The sequence below is a fragment of the Ammospiza caudacuta genome, chromosome 6 (genome assembly GCF_027887145.1).
Source record: "Ammospiza caudacuta isolate bAmmCau1 chromosome 6, bAmmCau1.pri, whole genome shotgun sequence".
In the NCBI taxonomy this organism is placed as follows: Eukaryota; Metazoa; Chordata; class Aves; order Passeriformes; family Passerellidae; genus Ammospiza; species Ammospiza caudacuta.
Genome location: NC_080598.1, coordinates 27,525,581 through 27,538,378, shown reverse-complemented (window position 1 = coordinate 27,538,378; position 12,798 = coordinate 27,525,581). Strand labels below are relative to the sequence as shown.

General features: G+C 41.7%; 1 protein-coding gene across 3 annotated transcripts in view; it reads right to left on the bottom strand.

The window, feature by feature from the left end:
- The window catches only part of AMBRA1 (autophagy and beclin 1 regulator 1), a 115,095-nt gene that overhangs the window by 64,928 nt on the left and 37,369 nt on the right, over nucleotides 1-12,798 (bottom strand). For all 3 annotated transcript variants that reach the window (XM_058806322.1, XM_058806323.1, XM_058806324.1), the window contains 2 exons: nucleotides 11,271-11,351; nucleotides 10,620-10,720 (listed from right to left, as the gene is read on the bottom strand). In XM_058806322.1, coding sequence (XP_058662305.1) covers nucleotides 10,620-10,720; nucleotides 11,271-11,351 — 182 coding nt within the window. The remainder of the gene's footprint in view (nucleotides 1-10,619; nucleotides 10,721-11,270; nucleotides 11,352-12,798) is intronic.

The following is a 12,798-nucleotide window of genomic DNA, read 5'->3' as shown; positions in this document are numbered from 1 at the left end:
TCTATACTGGGCACAGCAAATCTGTCTTAGGATTTGCTTTGTGGGATTGGGTCCCCCCCGCCCCATAAAACACACTAGTGAAAATCATGACTAATCTCTTCGAAGATGACAGCCAAACGTGGCAGGCCACTGAGGATTCCTACCCCTCTGCACAGCACGGGTTCCTGCCTCCCCTCTGCGCTCTGGAACATGGGTAATTTTTTTTTTTTTCCCTTTTAAGAGGAGGCAGCAAGCTCTGGGAAAATACTTTTATGGCTAAGTGAGTTTTACCACCCACAAAGAGACAGGTCCCCAAGGGGCCTCACCGCCCACAAAAGATGAGCACTTCTGCAAAGCCTTACCCATTCTGATATAATGATATCTAGAAATTCATCTCTTTAACAATGCACACAAAAGGAATCAGCCTGCACCCTTCACTTTTAAGAACATGATCACTTGTCTCCAATGCCTTTCTGAATCTCAAAGGCAGCTTTAGATTCACAGCCACCAATACAAAGAAAGGCTTACTGGGACAGCTTTCATGAGAAAACACATTATACAAGCTTTCTCAGAGGCAGCTCTTGCTTCCAGTCCTGCAGCACTTGTGACACGAGGCAAATGGCTGGAAGAACCTCTCCAGCAAAGGGACCCCTAAAGGCACCCTATGAAAAATCCTGCACATGCACCAGGAACTTTGAGACCAGTACTACGATCATAAATTTTCCTTTGAGACTAGGCAATAATTTTGCTAGTTTAAACACCTCATGTACTGGGAAAAAAACCTGTTTCAGCAATCAGTTACCTCAAGGCAAGTGGTGAACTTTACGTGGCAGGACTTCAAGAAATTAAAAACTCCCAACACTATTGCTCAAGTATCGCTTTTTCTTCCAAGCTAAATTGATATCAGGTTCTGCATCTTTCTATGCCTTTTGTCTACTGTATTAAAGGGTGCTCTATCAGACATCTTTCCCCCACTGCTGTATCTATACCAATCAAGTAACAACTACCTACTACTTCTTTGATTAGCTAAATACATAAAGCTTATGTCATTCTATAGCTGAAGTTTTCCTCAGCTGATTTTTCCTTCAGCTATACTAAGTCCTTCTGAAATGTAGACACAAAGAGCTACACGTGGACTTGAACATCATCTGGAATGATGTCACTAAGACTATATAAAAAAGATAACAGTAGTTTCATACTCCCTGATATTGCCTGCCTACATAAGGTTGTAGAGCTGTAGCATCCTGACAGGAATTCATATTCTATGGGTTCAGCCACAGCTCCCCAAAGCCATCTGCAAAGTTGCTACATTGCCCAGAACAAGATTTCACAAAATGCAAATGGGATACACATTATTGGTCCCTAAGTACCTTATCTCACTCTGGGCTGTAATAATAGTCACAATGGCATCACTGCTTGGATCACCACTGGGAACAAAGCAACGACAGGAAAGATCAGCCCTCCAAGCAAATAGATTTCGACTGCCATTCTAACATTCCATATTTTACTGTGTACAGTCAGAAGTGGATTGACCCCAGATCCAAACACCTCTGAAAAGTCAACAACAATTAAGAGATCTTAACTGCTGGTTTGTTCACATACATCTCTCCAGTCAAACTTGGATATCTCCAAAGATAAGAGACCACATAATGTCCACATGCAAACTGTTCCAGAATTTAACCACTCTCACAGAAAGAAAAAGTTTTCTTCAAATGGAATTTCAATTTGTGTTGATTGCCTTTGTCCTTTCACTGGGCATCCCTGGGCATCTGTCTCTCTTCATTCCCTCAGTTATTTATACATATTGACAAGATGCAGTCCAAGCCCATTCCCTCAGTTATTTATACATATTGACAAGATGCAGTCCAAACCCTCTCTTCCCCAGGCTGAAGAGTTCCAGGCTGAATCTCTCTCAACCTATTTTCTCAAGTCAGTCTTTGTGGCCCTTCACTGCACTTACTCCAGTATGTCCCATGCCTTTCCTGCACTGGGGTCCAGAAATGTAGTACAAATGTGGCCTTAGCAGGCCTGAAGAAAAGGATCACCTCCCTCAGTCTGCTGGCAATGTCTTCCTAATTCAACACAGTACACTGATGGCCTTAATTTCTGAAGGGCACGTTTGCTGGCCCATGTTCAAGTTGCTGTCCACAGAACCCCCAGGTCATTCACTGCACAGCTCCTTTCCAGACAGTCCACAGCCTGTCCTGGTGCATGGGGTCATTCTCCCTCAGATGTAGGACTCGGCATCTCTCTCTTCACTGAACTTAATGAGATTTGCTGGTCCATTTCCCAGTCTATGAAAGTCCCACTGAACAGCAGCATAACTTTCTGGTTCATCCTCTACTCCTCCCAGTTTTGCTGAGGGTGTACTCTGATCCCTCATCCAAGTGATGAATGAAGGTCTCCTCTTCTAGATAACATCCTTTCTACCATCAGAGCAGGATGTAGCCTGTCTAATTTTAGACATCTAAGTAACCCACAGCAGAAAAGTACTCTTCCAAAACTCCCTATCTGATCAGTGTTAGATATATTGTCAGCTCCACAGAATATTCAGAGCACCTCATTTCAGCTCACTGCAGGTGATGAATCCTCAGAGCAGAGGTTTTTTTTTCTTCTGCTAACTATGCAGGAAGCTTGGCCTCCCAAGTCAGATGACCCCAAAATTACAGTGCAAATACCTCCCATAGTGCACGTAGCTGCGGATTCTTATTTCCAGTTGACTCACAGTCCTCTCAATTAACACATTCCCAGACTTAGCACATCGTGATAAACTATGGCTTGAGTTACAAAAGCATAAAGGAAAGACAAGAACAAAAAGGACCGAGCAATAGTAGGCTTTAAAGTGCTAATAGTACAATTTTGACTCTTTAGCTCCCCTTTACTGTGCAATATTTAAGAGATTCATGGAAAATCTCTAGTTCTCAGGTGTGCAGGTTCTTTGCATACAAAAAAATTGATACACAAAATCTGTTTCAGAAATTAAACTGATTTTGTAATCACTCAAGCATTAGAGTACTCTCGTCTCTGGAACCAAATAGGGGATAACATTTTACAAGGGTTGTGATGCAAGTTCATTCCATATGCCCCACAATCTCTAGTGTTTTGCACTCTTAATGTCCCAGCCAAAGAATTCAAACTGTACCTGTTCACAGATGTAAACAGAGAAGTCTTTGTGACCACAGAGCAGGTCTGCTGCTAAGTGGAAGATGCAAGTGAACAGTGACACAGAGTAAGCAGGGCATAATAAGCAGACAGCCAGAGTAAAGTTATTCCATACAGAAAGTACCCCAACACCTTCTGGCTGTTTGTGCTTTGTGTATGACAGCGTACAGCAGGAGCAGACAGCAAAATAAGGATGAGTAACTGCTCAGAGGCTCAATGCAGAATTTGGTATTTTGAATGGGAGGGAAAGGCTAACTGGAAACAATACACACAAAATCTTCATACATGCATATATTAATGGTTTTCTCTTAACACCACCTATCACCAACTTTCAGGAGACATCTAGATACACAGATAGATACTAAATCCCGTTTAGTTCAGAGGAGTATTTATCTACATAAAAATGAATGCCAACAGCTTAGGAACATTTGTGGGGGTCTCTGCACTGGACTGGCATTTCAGAAGAGATTGCCTGTAGGTCATACAAAGGCTAATTGCATCAACTACCTATCAGCCTTCACTGTGCCAAGGTACAACATCCAGGATGACACAGATTACAGCTCCAGAAAAGAGGCAGCTGGACTGCCAATTAAAGCACAGAGCCGGAAAAAACAAACTCACTGGTGTCCTGCAATACAGGGAAAAATTACTTAAGTACTATAAAGATGGACCTGCTAGGAAGAATGTAGCATCTGTGGATCAGCTATCTGATCCCAGTGTCACCACAAAGTTGTGTATTAAGAGTTGTTTTCTAGACTTGTTTTTTTAAGCATTAACAAACTGTCTTCCATCTTCTGGGAGAGGGATTTAATTTGAAGAATGTTTGATAAGAAGTTCACCTTCTGACCATAATCATGATGTTGTAAAATCCCGTAGCCACAGCTACAGAATCCATGAACTGGAAGTCAAGAAGGGATCTAATACTATGAGAAAGTTAACTCATGACTTTATTCTGCACAAAGGACACCGAACTACCAGGAGATTTTATTTGAGATACTCTACTGTAATTGAGCAGCAACAGAAAAAGCTTTCATGGTTGAAGGCTGATCGAGGAAAACACCAGCTGGTGAGAGACAAAGGCAGATAAGAGCTGAGGTGCCGCAACAAACCTTTGTGAAAGCTCAAGGCCTGCAAGTGTGTTTTTAGAATACATGAAGCAAATTTTTAAGTGAACACTTAGATAAGAGGACGTCATGCAATTAAAGTCTTTGCCACATTTCCAAAATCCTACCACAAAATCTTCAAAAGCTTAAGTACCATGTTGAGGAAACCAACAACTCTGAGGATAACTCTCACCAGTCCCATGAAGGGACACTCCATCATTTCCTCCTGTAAGAAGGAAATGAATTCATTTGCAATTCAGTCATACAGCCTCTTTTTTTCCTTACATTTCTTCATGAAAGGCTGCACTTTCACAGAAATCATAAACTGTTCTCAAGTCTGTGATGGTGACATGTATCTATAGCTCTCAAGTCACAGAAGAATATGAGGCATATTTTAAGCCTCTTATATCATTTAGTGTCCACTGACGTAGACCACAGAAAGACCATAAAAATAAAGTTACCTAAAGCTTCACATCTTTCCATATTTAGCAGTACCAAATAGACTTATAAAAGAAACAAGCAGCACAGAAAGCCACACGGCTATGTTCATTGATTCTATTATTCTACAGAACTCTCTACTGTGAAAAGCAGGATTAGATCAGGACACTAATTCAAATTCATACAGCTGTCTCGGATGAAAAGGCAGAAGCAAGCCAATATCAATAAGCCAGTGATGGACAGCTAAAGGTACAGATTCAGAATAACACTCAAATCTCAGGGAACTGTACAAAAAATACATAACTACTAATAATGAGAAAAACATGGGTACATCGGAGACAACTGGCAGCGAGTCTTCCTATCAACTTTTGCTGGTCTTATGGAGCTCTCAAGTTATCTTTGTCTTACCCTGCCCTGAGGGATGAGAGCATCTTAGAACAAAATTAACAGCATACTGTACATGACAGAACAGGATTAGGTCAAGATGACCTGAGCCACAGGAGGAAATCACACCTGAAATGCCAGAGGAACTGGAAATCTGCCTTCAACATGGTTTTGAAGGCAAAGAAACCTTTTATCATGATCACTTCTATCATTAGAGTAGAAGTGAAAGGTTACTGTAGGGCTAACTCAACTTGCAATGGCAACCAATAGTCTATGCAGCTGCATCTACCACAGGCTCAATGATATCCATTTAGCTGGCTTTAGGTTAGAGCCACTCACTTGTGAACGTCAGCCCTAAATACAGCTAGAGTGATTAATAGATTGGGAATGTGCACCAGAAGGTACCTTAACTAGTGCATGTCACTGGTGAGGGGCCATCTTCATAATTCTTATTAGGAGAACTATTGCATGCTCAATCACATCCTTCCTGTCCCAGAAGGATGACATTACCCATCTTAGCTAATTTTCACCACGATGAAACTTCATACACTCTAACAATTGTGTGTCAGCAGTTGCTGGCTGAAGAATATAAATTCATCAGAAGACACGTGATCGAATTCTCCCACGAAGTAAAGCTCTAAAGAACAGCATAGCTTATAAGATTTTGGGGAAACAACAGCCAGACTTCCCACTTCAAAATTCTAGACTCCCATTAAAGGAATCAACTGATTCTTAGCTTCATCAATGGCTTCACCCCCACCCCAGTGTAAGAAGCCTACAGACAGCTTGCTTTGGCAACTCCGGCAGAGATATCCAAAGCTGAACCATTACTGCTCTTGTGGCAGGCTATACCCTGGACAGGTGTGAGATATGGAAAAATCTATAATCAAGCTCCCTCTTTGACTACATTTAAGTGTTCAGTCTTTGGTCTGAATATTTTACCCTGAGATAGCAACGAAATCATTCAGAAACTGTAAATGTAGAATTTGTATCACTCAAAACTTAAACTCTGTGGAATCTGGATCTCCCTACAAGGTGGAAGACTCAAAGCAACTGTGCTGGATTATGTTTTAGTAGATATAAGTCTGGTGGCTAAGCCAGAACAGATAAACATTACCTATGACCACACAAAGAAAAATATTTTGTTTGTTGAGATACACATAACTGAATAGAAGTTATGTGTATCAACACAAAGTGAGGCAAGACAGAAACATTTCACAAAGCTAGGTAACTCCATCATAAACTTTCATCTGTATGTCGCCTAATGAGTAACAGAAATGCCAACAAAATGGTATTTGTGTCAATTTTTAAAGCCTTCTGCAAAGTTCCTTGGGAAACACTGATTCTCTTCTTCCCCTAAGTTTCCACTGAACTGAAACTAAAGTCTTCTTTGTTTCACTATACTATTAGCATGTCTCTGTTCATCCCAAAGCAGTCAATTACTATAAAGCCTGAGGCAAAAGTTCACGGAGGGGAACAAGAGGTCACAAGCACTTCAGCGGCAACGATGCAGACCTTTTCTTTTGAATGTATCTATGGATTTAAAAGAAGATATTAAAATGGACATCCTGGTCTGTGCTACCAGATGCCAAAAGATATCTGTAACTTGCCCATCACAACAGTGTCCTGCTTCCCAATGCAACTTAGGACAAAGAGAAGTTTATTTAAAAAAACAAACAAAAAACCAAACCAAAACCAACAAATAAATGAACCAAAGAAGCAAACAAACAACAAACCCAAACAAAACAGTGGGCAGAAATACTCAGCTTACAGAAACATTTCAAAAAAGCAGTAAGAAGTAGTAAACACAATACTGAGCTGTGTGTTCCTTGGAAATATTAACGCTGCTGAGCTTTGCAGCAGTACTAACTCCCACTAGAAAAGGTGTAATCTCAACCCCCAGAACATCTTTTTGGTATCTCCTGGGAAGTGTAGAAGGGAGAAAGACATTCAAAAAAAGAAAGGAAAAGAAAACCAAACCAAAAATCAAATCCCCACTCTGTTGGCCCACAAATGGCAAAGAACCCAAGAGACCTTTAAGACTGAAATGGCCCCAAGATGCAGTATTCCACCTACATTGTCACATGCAATCAATCATCCATATGAAGTGAGAAACCAAAATATATTTACTGCTTTCATCATCACTTTAGCAACCAACCACTTCAACTAGCTTTCACTGTATGGATGTTTCCTTGGAGACCACAACTCCATCACTTAGGGCAGTTCACCAAGGAGAGGAGAGTGCAGAGGGTGGCTTGCAGCCCACACTACCAAAAACCTTAAAAAAGCTGCGAAATGAACTCTCGGGTTTCTTGATGAGTCTTGAAATACAGGGGAATATGGAAGATTGAAAAATATGCTAGTGTTATACCAGTATTTTAAAAGGTTGAAATAGGATGAGACTGTCAGTCTTGACATTGATTCCAGACAAAATAATGAAAAAGCTGATATAAGACTCAGTTAATAAAGGATTAAAGGAGGACAGTGTAATTACTGCCAATCAACGTAGACTTTACAGAAAAATATAACTTGTCAAACTACCAACACTTTTTGGTGTGATTACAAGTTTCAATGCTAAAGGTAACAATGTTGATGTAATATATTTTCACATGGTGTTTTACTTGGTGCCAGAAACAGAGTGATGCAGCACTCTGTATCAGCTGAGAGATCTGAACTACACTGGCAGATAATGAGGCAGGCAGGTGCTACTGGGGGGAGTTGCTGTTCTAGTGCTCCATGCAAATTAGGCTGCTGGCATGGAGATCTCCCTGTCTGTCATGTTGACTGGTATCTCTTCATTCTCCCCCTGGGCTCCCACCTACTCTACCCATCTGTTGCTACCATTCCCATGCTTCGCTGGGAAGTGCCTTGGCACAAGGATGGCCACCAGTCCCGAACAGGACAAAGGGCTCTGATTTGACCTAAGCAAGTTAGTCATTCTGCCCAACCCACTGCACTGCTGGACTAGTCCATCTGCAGAGACAACCTGCAATTTTTAGGGGTTCATTAAATTTGACTGTAAGGATTCAGTCTCAAGGCAGTCCTCCCTAGCGTGCAGCAGTTGTCTGTGTAACACTTGCATGAGAAGACACTTAAACAACAGAAAGCTCCTCACATCAAGCAGAGAGCTGAAAGTAAACGGACAGAACCTGACAGTAAGAGCTCTGACATTAAGAAATTTAGTCAGCACACCACAGTAATTCACACACTAAGATCTCCATCTGCTCCTTTGATTTCCTCTCAGTATATAGCAGTAAATGGGACAGTGGACAGGAGCAGAAGTACAATTGGATGTATTTTTCCAAACAGCAGCTCTCAGTTTTACTTGATCACAGAAGTCTACTGTCAGTTTTTAGAAAACTGTCAAGTTAGCAATACAGGGGTTTTTGGTATCTCTTCTCAAATGCTGTAGAGGTTACATAATACATTTGGCATTTTTGCATTTAAACATAATTCAAAAACGACAGTCTGGATACATGGTAGAATGAAGCAATTCTAAGCATTCAAGCTTAGATTAGCCTTTGTTAATGGGAAAATAGATGACTGATTTTTTCTTCAGCCAAGGCTGTCAACCTCACCCATAACTACTAGGCCAGGGTTAAAGTACTTTTGAGTTTGAATAGAGGTTTTTCAGCATGATACTGAAGAAAGAGCTACCACGAGCCTTGGCACAGGCTAAATATAAAGGAAAGTATACTATCAGCACTGTAACATTCAATGGCTCTGAAATACATTACTGAAAATTACAATGCTGCTGACCAACATAATGGGTGTAAGAAATTCTCTGGCTATTCCACAATTGCAACCTCATCTTCTAGTTCTTGCCTGTCATGCCTCCACCTAGAATTTTCAATTTCAAGTCTCCTTTTTCCCACAACATATGAAGAAGTTTTTGAGCATGGATGTATAAAAGCATTTTGAAAGCTGAAAGCATGGGTAAAATAAACCAAATACTAAACCAACATAACACAAGCAGTTACTGTATTTGAAGAATAAATTTTATATTTAGATCAATGAAAGCCTTTACTGTGGAGTCCCAGCCATTCCCAGTGTGAGGTTCCACAACACTGCCAGAGTGAATAAACTTTGCCTTACAAAGGCTAAGTACAGCATCACACAGAAAAAACTGATCTTGATTTTTGAAACCTCCACGATTAAAGTTTCTGTCTTTCTTTGTTATTCCTGGCATATGTGCAAGAAACAGCAAGCATATGTGTTTTGGGGCTCAAATTCCCCAAAAAGCATAGATGAAAAAGCCAACTATTTCCCAGCCACAGCAGAACAGGCAAACTCCAAGGAGGCCTGGAGGAGGGATGAAGGCAGGTGTCTCCAGCAAAGCTGGGCAACACAAGAGTTCTGCAATGTTGCCTGGCAGCAAGTAATTATCTGCCAGTGTGCTGCTTCCACGTGCCAACAGCCAAAGCCCACACAGACAGCAAGCGCAGGCAAGTACATGCGTCAGCTAACACTACAGGTTAGCTCCACTGTTCCCTGAGGGATACAAGCACAGGTCCTTTGGATGAGACTTTGGCTGAGTTCTTATGACTCAACAGCACTGGGAATCACTCAGCCCAAAATGTCCAGGGAGACAGAAGTCTGGAAGATGATGGAAATCTACTATCAAAGACAAGACCACTGCCATACTGAACCAGCACTGCAAAACCAGCAACAGTTCTACCCCAAAATGATTGGGAAATCTCCAATAAAATCAGGTTAGATAAATCCTGTCAAAAATGACTTAGGCATAGTTGATTGAGCCTTAGGATAAGATAAAGAGTCATGCAGCCTCTTGAAAAACCTTTCAGCACTCCTTTCAGTGATGGTCCTGTGATTACCTAAAGGAAGGAGAAAAACCACATCCCAACCTACCTGTCCATACATCATCTCTTGTTATTCTCCAAGCTTCAAAATTACTCCCCCGCACCGGGGTTAATTAGAGAGCAACTCAGACCCAGCCAAAAAAGACTCACCCTCAAGATATGTGTCATCTATAACCATCTCATTCATGAACTGCCAGACTGCCATACTCCTCCTCCTCTTTCCCCCACCTCCCTTTCCACCTCCGCTTGCCCTCTAAGGCTCCCAAATGCCTGTGTGCTGTATGTGGTGGCAGCTGAGTTTTTTAATATGCACTTATTAAGATCCTAATTGAATCCCACATTGCCTTGTGTGCGTCTTCCTAGCCGGAACATGAACAAGGCACCCTATAATTCAATTAGAAGGACCTGCAGCAAGCCGATCATTAGTCTGTCAGGTTGTTTAAAAAAAGATATCTAGGAATAGGGAAAGAAGTTAAATAAAGGGAGAATTGTTAATACCCGTCCCCAATTCATGCAGACACTTCCACATATACCAGAAGCATGGAATCTGCAATGCTCAAGCACTTGAATGACAGCTAACTACATCAATCCAACAGTCCTTTCTCTTGCTTCAGACAACTTAAATAGAACCTCAAAAGTTGGAATTAATTCTCCTCATCAATCCTTCTCTGTTCAGATTATAAGAAAACACCACTAACATACATGACTACTGCAAATAAGGAAATCTCATTACCTGCCAAGACCCTGTTGACAGAGGAATGGGTGGCTAAGCCAGGCTGTCCTCGTTCATGGAAAATCCCAGCATAAGGCAAATACTCTGGCAGCAAGAAGCGTCTGCAAAACAAAGAGAGTAAAACATGGAGAAAGCCATCCTGTGTACTACAGCCCTGAAGAGCCACTGCAATTATTTTGAGGAAATATGACTACATTCCAGCAGACCACAGTAGAGGGAAGGCTGGAATCCTCTGCTTAGCCAACCACTTCCCTGCTTCAAACAAAAAGTAAATTACAGATTAGATCCTCCTCTGACCAACGTGGCTGCAAAGATCAGCACTAAACAAATCCTCTACCTCCCACAATAGTTTCCTCATCTCAAACCAGCACATTGTGCTGAGAATCTCTGATCAGATTCTTTTCTCCTCCTATTCTGCATTCACACTGTGACCTCAGCCTGTAAGTAAAAAGCACTAAGACCATGCTATCTTTCAAACATCACAGGACGAGCAGCTCATACTAACACACCATCCCAGGATCCCAGAAAGTACAAACAATGGATAAAGAAGCCCTGTCCAAGAAAAGGACTCCACCTGAAAGAACCAGAGAGCTGTACTGCTGGTAACTCCAGGATTTCCACACATTTTGCTCTTACCCACAGATGCCTTACCTCGGGACGAAGCGCCCCAGTGATGGCGCAGACATGCGGGCGTTCCGGGGAGCTCGGTGCCTGGATCGGTCTCCATTGTCCCTTCAGCAAAAGAAAGAAAATTACTGTACATTAAAAATACTACGTAATAAAAGCATTTTCCAAGAAAACAAAACACCAGTGACATCACCTAGTCAACCTGAGTATGCTACAGAGACTCAACAGCTCTTACGCTGCCAATGTCCCAAATTCACACAAGTAACTGTACCAAATCCTCTGCCGGTTTTATACAAGGATAACCTTAAAGTTCACTTTCTTCATTGTTTGACAATGTCTCAAAAGTATCAACAAAACCACAGAGAGTCAATGAATCAATGTCAGCACCTGAGCAAATGAAAGAGAAACATCAGAATTTTGACCAGGAAAGCAAAAGGCAAGCTCACCCCAGTCCTCAGAAGAACCTCCTGTTAGTCAAAGAGATCTGTTAAAGTTCACATTTTCATTCCCAGGAGTTCAGGCAAAAGAGCAAAATCTGCAGAGTACTCTTTTGTGTTCCTTCCCTGAAGGTCCAGTTTAAGTGTCATCAGATCTTAAAACTATCTCACTTTTCATAAGCTCTTCCAGTTAAATCAGAAGTGTTAGGTGGTGTCAAACAAAATTGCATCTCCTTAACAACATCTCATTCTGTTTCACAACAACAATACTCTTTCTGGGCCTTGGGGAACAAGGGGAAAGGGTCTAGCACCTATTGTCCTACAGCAGACACAGGCAGGCACTTCCCCAGCAGTGTAACACTGAACAAGCTTTCATGGAGAGGCTGCAGAGCTGCTGTCCTTGTAAGTCTCAAGATAAGAGCTAGAAAAACTCAAGGGTGGCCCAGTCCGGTTTTGGTAATGACAGCTGTACAACGAGCAGGAGATCAAACTGGAGGACCTTCAGAATCCCCATCACACAAAATTCCTGATATTGCATTCCTAGGCCACAAGGTGTCTTATAATTATACAGCACTAAAACTGCAAGGAAAATAATGAGACTCCATTAGTGACTCTGGAGTTCTGAAAGAGACCTTAAACAGTGCTTTCTTCTCTGTTCAGAAATCTACTCTCTGTATGACCTTGCACAAGTAACAAATCTGCTCCCCATGGATTCCAAATCCCCATCTATAATTGCAGCCCTGTCTCCTTCCCAAGCAGTTGAAGGGGGAATATTACTTGCAGAGCCTTGAAATCACTAGGAAACTAAATATTCCTTATGCAATGCACTAGCAGCACATTTCTAACCCACTCCAGCAAGCTGCGCATTTTATAATTTTTCTTCGTTTTGCTTTTATGAAGCCAGTGAGCAAGAAACGTGGGCTGAGAAGAAAGTCTATTACGTGGCTGTTTCCCACACACTTGAGGAACTCAGGAACACAAAAGCAGAGGTTCTTCTGCAAAGCTCGTTAGTGTTTCAAGCTATTTCACCAAAACCAAATTTGAATCCAAGCTCAAAGCTTCCATTTCTCCTCCCACTGTAGATGCAGCATTTGCAGTTCACAGCCAAAGCCGCA